This window comes from Prosopis cineraria, unplaced genomic scaffold (genome assembly GCF_029017545.1).
Source record: "Prosopis cineraria cultivar Desert tree isolate PC_DT_omini unplaced genomic scaffold, ASM2901754v1 PC11, whole genome shotgun sequence".
Classification (NCBI taxonomy): Eukaryota; Viridiplantae; Streptophyta; class Magnoliopsida; order Fabales; family Fabaceae; genus Prosopis; species Prosopis cineraria.
The window spans coordinates 12,531,338-12,543,420 of NW_026555342.1; the positions used below are offsets into that span (position 1 = coordinate 12,531,338).

General features: G+C 30.4%; 2 protein-coding genes across 2 annotated transcripts; both read left to right on the top strand.

Annotated features, from left to right (window-relative positions):
* The first annotated feature begins 4,285 nt into the window (after window positions 1-4,285).
* On the top strand, window positions 4,286-5,422 carry LOC129286116 (uncharacterized). The gene is made up of 3 exons (XM_054922140.1): window positions 4,286-4,858; window positions 4,961-5,119; window positions 5,391-5,422. Exons 1-3 carry the CDS (start codon window positions 4,513-4,515, stop codon window positions 5,420-5,422), a joined length of 537 nt encoding a protein of 178 aa, XP_054778115.1. The 5' UTR covers window positions 4,286-4,512.
* A 1,518-nt stretch (window positions 5,423-6,940) lies between these two features.
* Window positions 6,941-10,750, top strand: LOC129287285 (uncharacterized). The gene is made up of 5 exons (XM_054923501.1): window positions 6,941-7,547; window positions 8,999-9,115; window positions 9,185-9,229; window positions 9,316-9,909; window positions 10,010-10,750. Exons 1-4 carry the CDS (start codon window positions 6,941-6,943, stop codon window positions 9,318-9,320), a joined length of 774 nt encoding a protein of 257 aa, XP_054779476.1. The 3' UTR covers window positions 9,321-9,909; window positions 10,010-10,750.
* The last annotated feature ends 1,333 nt before the right edge of the window (window positions 10,751-12,083 follow it).

The window sequence follows — 12,083 nt, forward strand, 5'->3', positions numbered from 1 at the left end:
GAGAAGCTTGAAGAGAAGATGCGGAGAAGTCTTAAGAACTCTGAAACTGTGAAACGCGAGTAGAGAAGGACATTGGGCTGCTGGTGTTTTGTCTAAGTTTTTTTAATATATTTTGACTCCCAAACCAACGTTGTTTGGGGTGTCAGAAAATATAAAAAAAAAAATACAACCCCTCCAACCCATTTGACTTGTGGGGTAGGGGTACTATTTCTGAAATACTCAACTTAACTCGGGTCAATCCTTACCACTTTAAATCACAAAACTAGATTGGACAAACAGTTGAGTTGCTAGTTCACCAATTTGACTGGCCGATCCAGTTTGGTTTTGCAAATAATGAAGTTTTTGTTTATATCTCATGTTGGTCGCCCTTTGATTTTGGGCCGTGACAATCTACAAACTATAACCCATATTAAGTTCCTCACTCAAAGGATAAATCAATGTCTTATATCTTTCTCTCTCTATTGTGAATCCTGATTAATTTAAAGAAGAAAAAATAAAAGAAAGAAACATATTATATATTTTTGTAAAAGGAGATTCGCACTTAAAAACTTTTAAAGAGAATTATTTATAGATAAAAATTAATAATAAGTTACCATTTAAAAAAATAATTTTTTATTATCATTTTAACAATAAATAATTTTGTATTGGTCCTTGCCAGCAAATAATTCTTTTGGAAAGATTTGGATGTGACTCTCCCTTTTATGAATCAATGTTATATATCCTTTCCCCTCTCTCCGAACCTGATTGATTAAAAAAAAAAAGAAAAAACATACTATATACTTTTTACAACAAAAAAATGTTATATATTCTGATTTGTGTGTATATGTTATTATATATTGCGTAATGGGTCATGTTCTATTTTCCTTTATCTTTTTTTTTTTAGAGTGAAAGCGGCATCATTAATCTGAAAAATCGTACATCAAGAAAACATAAAGATTAAACTAGTTATGTTAGGAACTTAAAAGTAGAAAAAACTTTAAGAGTGTGGTTCACCAAGGTCCTAATATTCACAAGAAAGGAATCAACATTGTAAGTTTCGACTGCAAAATTTCTATGATTCCTTGCTTTCCATAATTTCCAGCATATGATGCTGGTTCCCACTTTTCAAGAGATGTCAAACCTTGCAGATCTGAGGAGATTGATTGACCAGAAATCTACATTCTCCTTGCAGAATTCAGTATACATATCGTGAGGTAGGACTTTCTTTCATACAAAAGCAGCGAAAGAGCAATCCTTGAAATCTTGGTTATTATCCTTTGTCTTTACTTTCCTGTGCCTTGTTTTTATTTGGTTTGGGTTTTTAGTTGTTCTTTGTTTTTGTAATTACTAGTTAGACTGTACTGCTGGCTCCCAAGTAGCGTTTTAAGGGTCCATTTACTTTTGTAATTGTTTTATAATTAATAAAATGACTTTTATTCAAAAAAGTATATATTATTATATATGAATTAAGCTGTTTTTTTTTCGGGTAATTAGTTCAGCTGATTTTAAATCAAATACTTAAGAAAATACTTGGCATCCAATATTGGGAATAATGAAGTCTACTTTCTTTTCAAGACACGATCGTTGTTAATTAGTCTGATGGATGTACACTAGAACCACGTGGTGAGTAAAGAATATAATATTGTTACTTTCTTTCTTTCTTTATTTTTTTTTTGATCAACAATATTGCTACTTTATTAAAGAATATAATACTGTGTCAAGGTTGATTGTCATGGCGTTGATATAATGATCCCCCCACATGTCGAGTATTCTTTTTTTTTTTTTACTTTTTTTGGCCTAACACATGTCAAGTGTTTGAATCATTGATATTGAAAAAGAATATAATATTGTTACTTGCAAAAATAAAAAGGATGATAAGTAAAGGCATTTAACTATGCCACGTGTGATACCATTATCTATAAAGCTATCTAATATTAGATAGCTAGTAGCATCTAACATTTTTTTTATTACTCATGTATATCTTATTACTATTTAAAGCAATTATATAATAATATATTTAGCTTTAGTAGAAGAGATTAGTCACTTATAATTTGACGAAACATAATTTGAATTATCGTTGAAAGAAATGTCCACATTTAATAAAAAGAATGATGAGTAAAGGCATCTAGCTATGTTCTAAGTGATATTATTATGACTAAAATGTATAAAATCTTTTTAAATTTTGAGACAGTTGAATATAACTCCTCTCACCTTTAAAAGTTTAAAATTAACTCCCTAATCTTTAATTTTATTTTTTAAAACCCTCTATTGTTAATTATATTATTTTTTCATGAGAGTTAAAATGTCATTCAACTAAAAAATATTATTAAATAAAATATTATATTGTACAATTATTTATAATAAATTTTTTATATTTTTTGGATAGTTGAGACATTGATAATAGCCAAAACAAATATTATTATCACCATATAAAATTTTAAATATTTACTTTTGTGCTATTTTTTTCTTTTTTATTATCAATGGTGAATAGTTTTCTAGTATTAAAAGATAAATCAATCTAACATAATAATATTTAAAATTTTAAATATTTTAGCTATGTGCATTACATTAATCTAGTATGAAAATATAAATATAAATTTATTTTTTAAACAATAAAATATGCACCATTGATAACAAAAAATATGAATAAAAATAATATGAACATAAATATTTAAAATTTTATACAGTGATAATAATATTTTTTTTGTTATCAATGCCTTAACTATTCAAAAAATATAAAAAATTTATTATAAATAGTTATACAATATAATATTATTATTTAATAATATTTTTTAAATGAATGACATTTTAACTCTCATGAAAAAAAATAATATAATTAACAATAGGAGGTTTTGAAAAATAAAATTAAAAATTGAGAGAGTTAATTTTAAATTTTTAAAAGTGATGAAATGATTTGCAATTGTCTTAAAGTTTAGAAAAATTTTATGCATTTTAACCTACTATTATCTATAAATCTATCTAATATCGGCTATATAGTAGTATCTATAACTTTTTTTTTATTACTCATATACATCATTTTATTAAAAACAACTGAATACTTTTTTTACTGATGATTTGAAGATTAATTCGTTAATTTGTAAGGGACTAACCCCTTCTATTAAATTCAAATTATCTATAAAGCTACCTAATATTAGATAGCTAGTAGCATCTAACATATTATTTTTTTTCTTAGTCATGTATATCTTCTTACTATTTAAAGCAATTATATACTAACATATTTGGCTTTAGTAGAAGGAATTAGTCACTTATAATTTGGCAACACATGAGAATTATTGTTGGAAGAGATGTCCACATTTAATAAAAAGAATGATGAGTAAATGCATCTAGCTATGTTCTAAGTGATACTATTATCTATAAATCTATTTAATATCAGCTATATTGTAGTATCTATAACATTTTTTTTATTACTCATATACATCCTTTTATTAAAAACAATTGTATACTAACGGGTTTAAATTTAATAGAAGGAGTTAGTTCCTTATAAATTGATGAATTAATCTTTAAATCATTGGTAAAAGAAGTATTTACATTTAGTGCTTGATTATATCCCGAATTAAATTGTTTCAAATAAAAAAAAAATACTTGCATGCAGGGGTGGATTTAAGACGGGTCAGCACTTACAAATGTTGACCTCCTCATAATCATTTAAGGGCTTTGCGAATTAGTTAAAAATATTTTGTAGCAAAATCTTTCCCTCAAACTGTAGAAGAAGAAAATTTGGCCCCCCATGCATAAAATAATCCTGAATACGTCAATGCAATAAAAAAAAAGCCATGTCATATTCACAATATGTTCTACAAAATATATGGAATGTAAATATTCGACCTTATTTTAAGAGAAATTGAGTCTTTTCACTCAATTCAATATCATTTGTATTATTATCTACATTACAACACAAATAATCACATAAAACTCATGAACCCAACTATGCATATAAACTTAAAAGTTACCATGATGTTATGATTAAATTTTAAAAAAGAATTATACACGATATATTGTTATAAATAACAGTAATTATTTTATACTGTAGGGATAGTACAAATGAATTAAATAACCCAGTTTTAAATTATGCTGCTTCTTAATTTAAGAAAAAATATTACCATTTTTCCAGTACAAATAACTATCCACACGAAGGCATTATTGCCTAAATAAGAAGGCCATTGAGAGTTATTGGCCAAAAGAAAGAAAGAAAGAAAGAAAGAAAGCATGTGAGAGACTCCTTCGCAGTGCATATATAGCGTTGATCAGCATCAGTAGCGGTAGCGGCGTGCGTGTGGAAGAGAGGAAATAAATGGGAAAGAAGAGTAGTGAGGCAGAGATTGGTGCATTCAGCGACACAATAAAGAAAACTCAAAAGGCTTACTTTGATGAAGATTGGGAAACCTTCAAGAAATAATTCAAGGATCATGACAAGAAAGATCATCTGCTCGAGAATTTTGACTTGCATGAGAACAACGCCATTGGCGTCGCATTTACGGTGAAAATCCCAAACTCTTGACGGAGTTGCTAGAAATGCTATCTCAAGAGGAAAAGTGGGTTGCCTTGACGAAACAGAACTGTCAAGGCAACACCCTTCTTCACAAAATCGAGTACCGAAAGAAACTGTCAATAGTGACGGAGATGGTGGACGTTGTGCTCGACTCCAAAGAGAAGACAGCGTCAGCTCCGCCGCCGGAGAGGCCGAAATTGCTGGAGATGAAAAACTCAAGAGGCAAAACGCCACTGTTCAGGGCTGCCAAGCCCGGCAACATGAAGGCGCTGAAGTATATGGCCAAACAAGCAGTGGGAGACATGGATATTCATCTTTATAGCGATAACGAGACTATTCTCCATGCTTGTATTAATGGGCAATATGTTGGTAAGTATATATCAGCACAAATCACAATAGAGAGCCTTATTATTGAGATATACTTGTCCTTTAGCACTGAGAGATGTTCAATTATATTGCATGTGTGTGCAGATGTAGCTCTTTGGATAATCGATAACATGGATTGTAGTAGTCTAATTCTGGAGAGTAATAAAAGTGACATCACGTGTCTTCAGCTTCTAGCTAGAATGCCTCCTGCCTTTCGGAGCCAATACCAAAAAATGGTATTCTTCACCAACCTCATCTATAAATGTAACCACCCCCACCCAAAAAAAAAAAAATCTTTATTTTCTTAATTTCTTCGCTAGCGTGACTTGGTTAATAATTCTCACAACTCCCTGTATGTGTGTGTAAAAAATGCAAATGGGGGATCTTAATTTTGGACATCGATGGACAGTGCTTCCTGATTTTAAACCCACACTCCCTCTAATCCAATATATAGGTAGTTTTTGAAAAAAAATTCACATACTAATAAAGTTCTTATTCCCATAAAAGTATATATTGTTTTTCCTTTTATACTTAGTTTCCATTACCAATGCACTTTATGATGAGTAACAGATATATTTACATAAATATCTAGATTATTAAATATAAGGGGTAAAATAAAGAATTTTTTTTACATGTACTAGGTTTTTTATATTTTGAACTAAGATTAGTTGAATAAAAATGCTTATATTTTCTTGTGATTATTGCATGCTCCTAATTTGATTCTCTTATTTTTGTTTTGTTATGACCACACCTTTTAATTTGAAGATGATATTCTTTTAGGCTAATTAAGGAGAGTCCGGAAAAAAATACGCTTCATTAAAAAAGTTTACATGTATGTTAATTAAGTGAAAGCAAAACGTTCTTATCAACAGGCCATCACGATTTTTATTCAAAATTAAAGCCATAAATAAATTAAGAAACTGATTAAATAATTAATATTTTTTTAAAAAAATTGACTAAATCTGGTGCACGTATTGGACTCATGAACATATGGGTCTTGGCTAGCCCATCAAACTTCATCTGTGAATGAACCTTGATGTTCTGTCAAAGAAAACTTTAAATGGAAAATTTTTGAGAGGCTAATACTGATTTAACATTCATCATGTTCATACTTGAATTCCAACAACCATGCATTTTCTTTTCAATTCCTTCCTTTTACTTTTGCTTTTTGGAAGCAACAAAGAACATATATCCCAGGTAATGCTTTTAGAATATTAGACGACATACAGTAAAAAAGCAAAAAGTAAAACATTAGAGGACAGTCACACTTCTATTATCAGACTATTTATATGCTCTACAATTAATTCTCAAACATATATCCAGCGTTAAAGTCCCAACATGGAATGGTTAATAGATAATTTTCATTTTTAGTGCTTTACAACTTAAATGAAATTATGTTCACTGGTTTTAGCAACATATTAGTGTTACTGTTATTTATACTTTAACACAGGTAACTATCACACAAAATTTAATGTTGAAATGCACCATAGCTAAAAGTTAGATTACTTATTCAAAAGAAACAAAATTCAATTAGACGATGACGTAATGATATTTAAAATAGAAATTAAATTAGAAAATATTAGCTTGGATACAGGAAAATAATTATACTGAATTTAACGTAAAAATATAGAAACAAATAACACAATTCAATGATTATTTTATTCATTTTTATTATTTTGCTGTTGTTAATTTCCAAGAAGATTATTAACTAAACGTTGAAGTATTTTGCTTTTAAAGTATATATATTTAATAGAGATAAAACTAAAATTTTATTGAATTTTTAGATATAGTTAATAAGATTTAAAATCTTCCTAAATTTTGATAAAATATGTTGGAAGTAAGTAATAAATAAGATGAGAGGAAGTGTAATGTTATTCAGTTTTGAAATGTGTTGATTCTGAATTTTACAATAATTTCTATTTCCAATTTCTTTTACATAAATAATTATTTTTTTAAAGGAAAAAAATACTGTCTAGTGAGAAAGCTTGCGAGACATCCCTCGCTGTCACTGTATATATAATTATATATAAACACCCACAAACACAGATTGAGCACAAGCGATAGTAGTGCGTGCGTGATAGGAAAATGGGAAAGAAGAGTACTTCTGAAATTAAGATAGAGGGAGAGACCTCTCTGTTCAGCGAGAGAATAAGAAGAGCTCAGGGAGCTTCCAGGTCTGGAAACTGGAGAGCCTTCAAGGAAATCTTCCAAGAAGACAAGAAAGATCTGCTTAAGGATTTAGACTTGTTCAAGAACACCGCCATTAACGTAGCAACTCGCTCCGATAGTCCACAGCTCTTGAAGGAGTTGCTGGAAATGCTTCCAGAACAAGAACGGTGGGTTGCCTTCACGAAGAAGTCTTGTGAAGGTAACACTCTCCTTCATGAAATCGTGCTGATTTGCAAGGTGGTGGAGATGGCAGACGTCGTACTTGACTTTGAAAAGAAGATGCCGTGGCCATTGCCGGAGGCGGCAGCTGAGGAGGAGGAGGAGGAAAAGGGAAGGCCATTGCTGGAGAGGAAAAACTCCAAAGGAGAAACGCCACTGTTCAGGGCAGCAAAATATGAGAACCTGAAGATGGTGATCCATTTGGCTAAAGCAGCAGCAGCTCAGCCTCAGAGTGATACGAAAATTCATCTTCGTAGCGATACTCGGACCATTCTTCATGCTAGCATCAATGTCCAATCTTTTGGTAACTATCTTTCTCTTTACAGCACTTGTTACTATTATACAAATCTGGTTGTATATATTACTTAATATATATATATATATATATATACACATACATATTCCTTCTGTTAAAAAATATGAGGCATTTTTAATCGAATTTCACTCTCTCAATAAAGTAGTTACCTACTTTTTAATTAATTTTATCTTTTCATATTTACTCCTATCAAACACCTTACAATAAATATAAAGTCATTATTAAGAGGGGCATTTTTGAAAAAAAAAGGCAATGATTACGTCTCAAAAGATAAAAAATAACTTACATTTTTTAACATTCAATTTCTCAAAAAATGCCTTACATTTTTAATGAAAGGAGTACTGATATATCTTGATTTGTTTATTATGTTGTGAAATGTTAGTTAATCAAGGCTTTTGGCTGTATCATTTTAATTTGAATAATATGGCTTCACTACTTATCACTTTCTACCAATTTTCTATAGATCCAACTAAAAAAAATCAATAGATTTTAAACTAATAAAGCAGCATTTTTTTTTCTCTTTCCGCACCGCGAGAGAGAGAGAGATACATATTGATCTGTGGATAATTTTTTTTAAAAAAAATTTCCAAGGTTGTTTGTTCTATATATGTATGTGTATATATTTGTATAATTTTATAAAAAATTATAGTTATATGAATAAAGTAAAAAAATTGTGCCTTTTCTATTTTTTAATTAATGGTGGTTCAGTGGTTCTTATATGTGTTAAAATGTCAAATAAAAACAGAATATAATTACTATTTTGGCACAAGCATAAGTGGGGATTAAAGTATTGCATTGGCTTGTTGATTAAGAGATTCCTTAGCTCACTTAGGAGAGAATCTTATTACTTGTCCCCACAGTGAGATCCTCGTAATGTAGATTCTATTCCTGGGCAAAAGTGTCGCGGATGTACTGAGAGTGAAAATGTGTACATATTTTAAACTCATAAATAAAGTCTTTGTGTATTATATTTACTCCTTTTTAAATTATAAGATATTTTTAAATAACATCTTATATATCAATAAATTTAATTAAATACACTTTAACAATTTTATTTTATAAAATAAAATATAAATTTTTAAAAATACTCTTTATTTAATAACCTTAAATCTACATTTAATTAGTATTAAATAATAAGAGAGAACAGGTAATATTAAAATAAGTTCATTTAATAAAATATTAGTCATTTGAAAGTGTCTTATATTTTAAAACGGTAAATCTCTCTCAAAAGTATCTTATAATTTGAGACGAAGGGAGTATAAAATACAAGAAATCAGCAATATGTGCACCACTAATGACTAGTTAATTTTTATTCTCTTTTTATAAGGGTTTTGATGCATTTTATATTACACGTAATGTGTAATGACGCGCACACGCAGATATATAATTGTACTCTGTGTATGTGTGTGTGTGTGTGTTGTGAATGCAAACGAGTGCAGATGGTAATTTGGATGAAAGATATGAAATTGAAGGTTATGATAGCTTTGAGTTGTTTAGGCCTCCGAGTACAGACCTAGAAACTAGCCACCAACATGATGACAAGCCGCCAACCTCAGGTACTAATATTTGATCATGAACTCAAATAATATTTGAGTTATATTTGAGAATATTTAACTGATATGCAGGTCTTTCAAGGATCAATTACGATGCTTGGAAATATCTAGCTAGAGGTACCAACATTTACATTGTTCAAAAATCCACACACACACGCTCACATTTGAATAAAAGTAATACAATTATCTGAACGCTTGACCAGCATGAACAAGCAGTATTCTTGGAGATTGATTCTATCTGGAAACGAAAGAAGCGTCATCAGCTAGCAGAGTGTCTGGCGAAGTTTCTAGTGAAGAATGACTACTCGTGGTAGGCATCTTACAATCGTATTAAGAAAACACTCGTCATATTGCCATCTGTCCTTTACAAAGTAGCCAAAAGAAAAAAACAAGCAGAATGGAAGGAAGAGAAGAGGCAAGAGAGAGAGGACGCTGATGATGACGACCAAGATCTTGACAAACAAGAAAAGAAACACCATTATGATAATCACACGCCATTACTTGTAGCTGCTATCAATGGGATTATAGAAATCGTCGAACTGTTCCTTGAAGAGCATCTAGAGTCAGTTAATCACGTTAGTGAAGATGAGCAAAACATACTGCACATGGCCGTCAAGCATCGTTAGCTAGAAATCTTCAAACTGCTCAAGAAAAACCCATCATTTGGCACATTGGTTACTCGAATCTCTCGAGAGAACCGCACTATATTGCACTAAGTTGTGACGATGGATTATTACAGAGTAGCGCACCTTGCTAGTTCAGCTTTCCAACTTCAAGATGAATTAAAGTGGTATAAAGTAAGCACTCAATTCTAGCAAACTCTTGTTCATCTATACTTGATATTATTCGCCAACCACCTAAAAATAATATTTTGTTGTTTGTATGTGTGATGTGCAGCGAGTGGAAAAAGTTGTTTCGACACATCAATACTTGCATTGTGACCATATGAGACTTACAGCGGGAAATCTGGACATCGAGCATGATCAGATACTTGCAGACGCACAATCATGGATAAAGTAAACCGTTGAGTCTTGCTCAACTGTATCGGTCCTTGTGGCCACGGTTGTCTTTGCTGCGGCCTACACCATTCCTGGCTAGAGCGAGGGTGGCACATCAGTGTTACTCAGATCGTTGGTGTTCATCTTCTTCATTGTCATAGACGTCGTGGCGCTCGCCTTTTCTCTGGCTTCGGTGGTCATGTTTCTTTCCATCTTGACGTCCCCATTTGAGCTATGGGATTTTCACATGTCTCTGCCACGTAAATTGAGAATAGGGTTTGCTTTTTTGTTTTGCTTGCTGGCCACCACAATACTTGCTTTTAGTGCAATGATTTTGCTCACTACAAAGTTGTAGTGGAAGCACTGGACTTCGACTTCGGTTTATAGTGCAGCGTTCTTTCTTGTGACTATATTTGGCTTGATCGAATTCCCACTTTATGTGATGCTTTCGAGCCTGCTCTTCAGGGTATATAAGAAGACCATGAAGATGATTCCAATTGATAGAGCCATCAAACATTGTTGCTGCAGAAGGGTTCAAAGAGCAACGTATCTATAAGAGAACAGTACTTTGTGCAAATTTCAAATCGAAGGTATGTTGATTTGTTTTTCTGCTATGTGTTTTTTTTTGGGGTGTGAGAGAGAGAGGGAGAGAATGGGAGGAAGCCATGTCGCTGGTGTGTTATATTATTCTTAAATAATACAAGTGAATGCTTTCATTCTCCTACATCTATTCATCTCAAGACATTACTCACTTTCATCTGTTTTAATTTTTTTTCATTTTATACTTGTTTCAAAAATTCAATGTAACATTTATTAATGATTTTTTAATTATTTTTAATCTCATACTAGCCCTTTTTACTAAAAAAACAAATCCCATTATTATGTTATTTATATTTCTTAATATATGTGCGTGTCCTTTTTTTTTAAAGAGGTTTTCCGATAGCAAGGATATCTCCCTGCAATACTAAACGCAATGCATATTAGCGTTGATGAGGCCTCCCAGGAGGAAGAGAGACAAGATAAAGGGGGAGAGGTTTTTTAAAATTAAAATAAAAGAAAACATAAAGAAGTAAGAGGCAATTAAGTTCAAATATATCAAACGTATACACACTCATTGTTCATTTCAAATAGGCCCTTCAAGAGGTCTGGTTGACCACACATGGTGAGCAATCTAGACGGTCTACATTAATATATTTTTATTTTATTTTATTTTTTATTATATAATTATTAAAATAAAAATTATAAAAAATTAACAAATTTATTTTATTATCAAGTAGATGATATAGATTTAATCTTATAGCTCAATTTAATATTAAAAGTTTTTAAAGTTTTTATAAATTAACTATTCATAATTGCTATGAACAGTCAAGTTTTAAAATTTTAACTGCAACTTTTTTCCAATTTTTTTAAGTGGCAGTTTAGATATTATCTTTATTTTTAATATTATCACTAAAATAAAAATTTAAAAAAACATTAATGTTAAATTTAAACTGTTCTATGTACATCTGAACAATAAATTTAAAAAAATTATAAAAATATTATTAAATTGGATAATTATTATATTTTTTGCATCAAAATAAAAATTGAATTGTTTAAATTAAATCTATACTATCCAGATGGCTAAAAAGAAAGATTTATTAAAATTTATATTTTTTATTTTAATAAATATTAAATAAAAATAAAATAAAATGGTTTAGGTTACTTATCATATAAGGAGCGTCGAAACCATTTCCTCATAGAGTCATGTTGATCATCTTACCTAAACCATATACCTGTATTTTTGAGATGGAGATAGTAATATATATTCGAGTCTTAACTTCATATATACCACTCACGAAGTCTCTTTGGAAGAAAAGCAAAGACAGAATATCGATGCAGAGATCGTTTAGTTCTTGGGAGGTGTGACACTCGGGGCAGGTGCTAAATAAAAAAGTTCTGCATATAGAATATATATATATATATATATATATATA

Excerpts from the sequence above, each read along its gene's own strand:
- LOC129286116 (XM_054922140.1), top strand. The coding sequence starts at position 4,513 with ATGCTATCTCAAGAGGAAAAGTGGGTTGCCTTGACGAAACAGAACTGT. Across the intron at positions 4,859-4,960 it reads TATTAATGGGCAATATGTTG|ATGTAGCTCTTTGGATAATC; the intron begins GTAAGTATATAT and ends ATGTGTGTGCAG. Across the intron at positions 5,120-5,390 it reads CACCAACCTCATCTATAAAT|TTTCCATTACCAATGCACTT; the intron begins GTAACCACCCCC and ends TTTTATACTTAG.
- LOC129287285 (XM_054923501.1), top strand. The coding sequence starts at position 6,941 with ATGGGAAAGAAGAGTACTTCTGAAATTAAGATAGAGGGAGAGACCTCT. Across the intron at positions 7,548-8,998 it reads CATCAATGTCCAATCTTTTG|ATGGTAATTTGGATGAAAGA; the intron begins GTAACTATCTTT and ends AAACGAGTGCAG. Across the intron at positions 9,116-9,184 it reads TGACAAGCCGCCAACCTCAG|GTCTTTCAAGGATCAATTAC; the intron begins GTACTAATATTT and ends ACTGATATGCAG.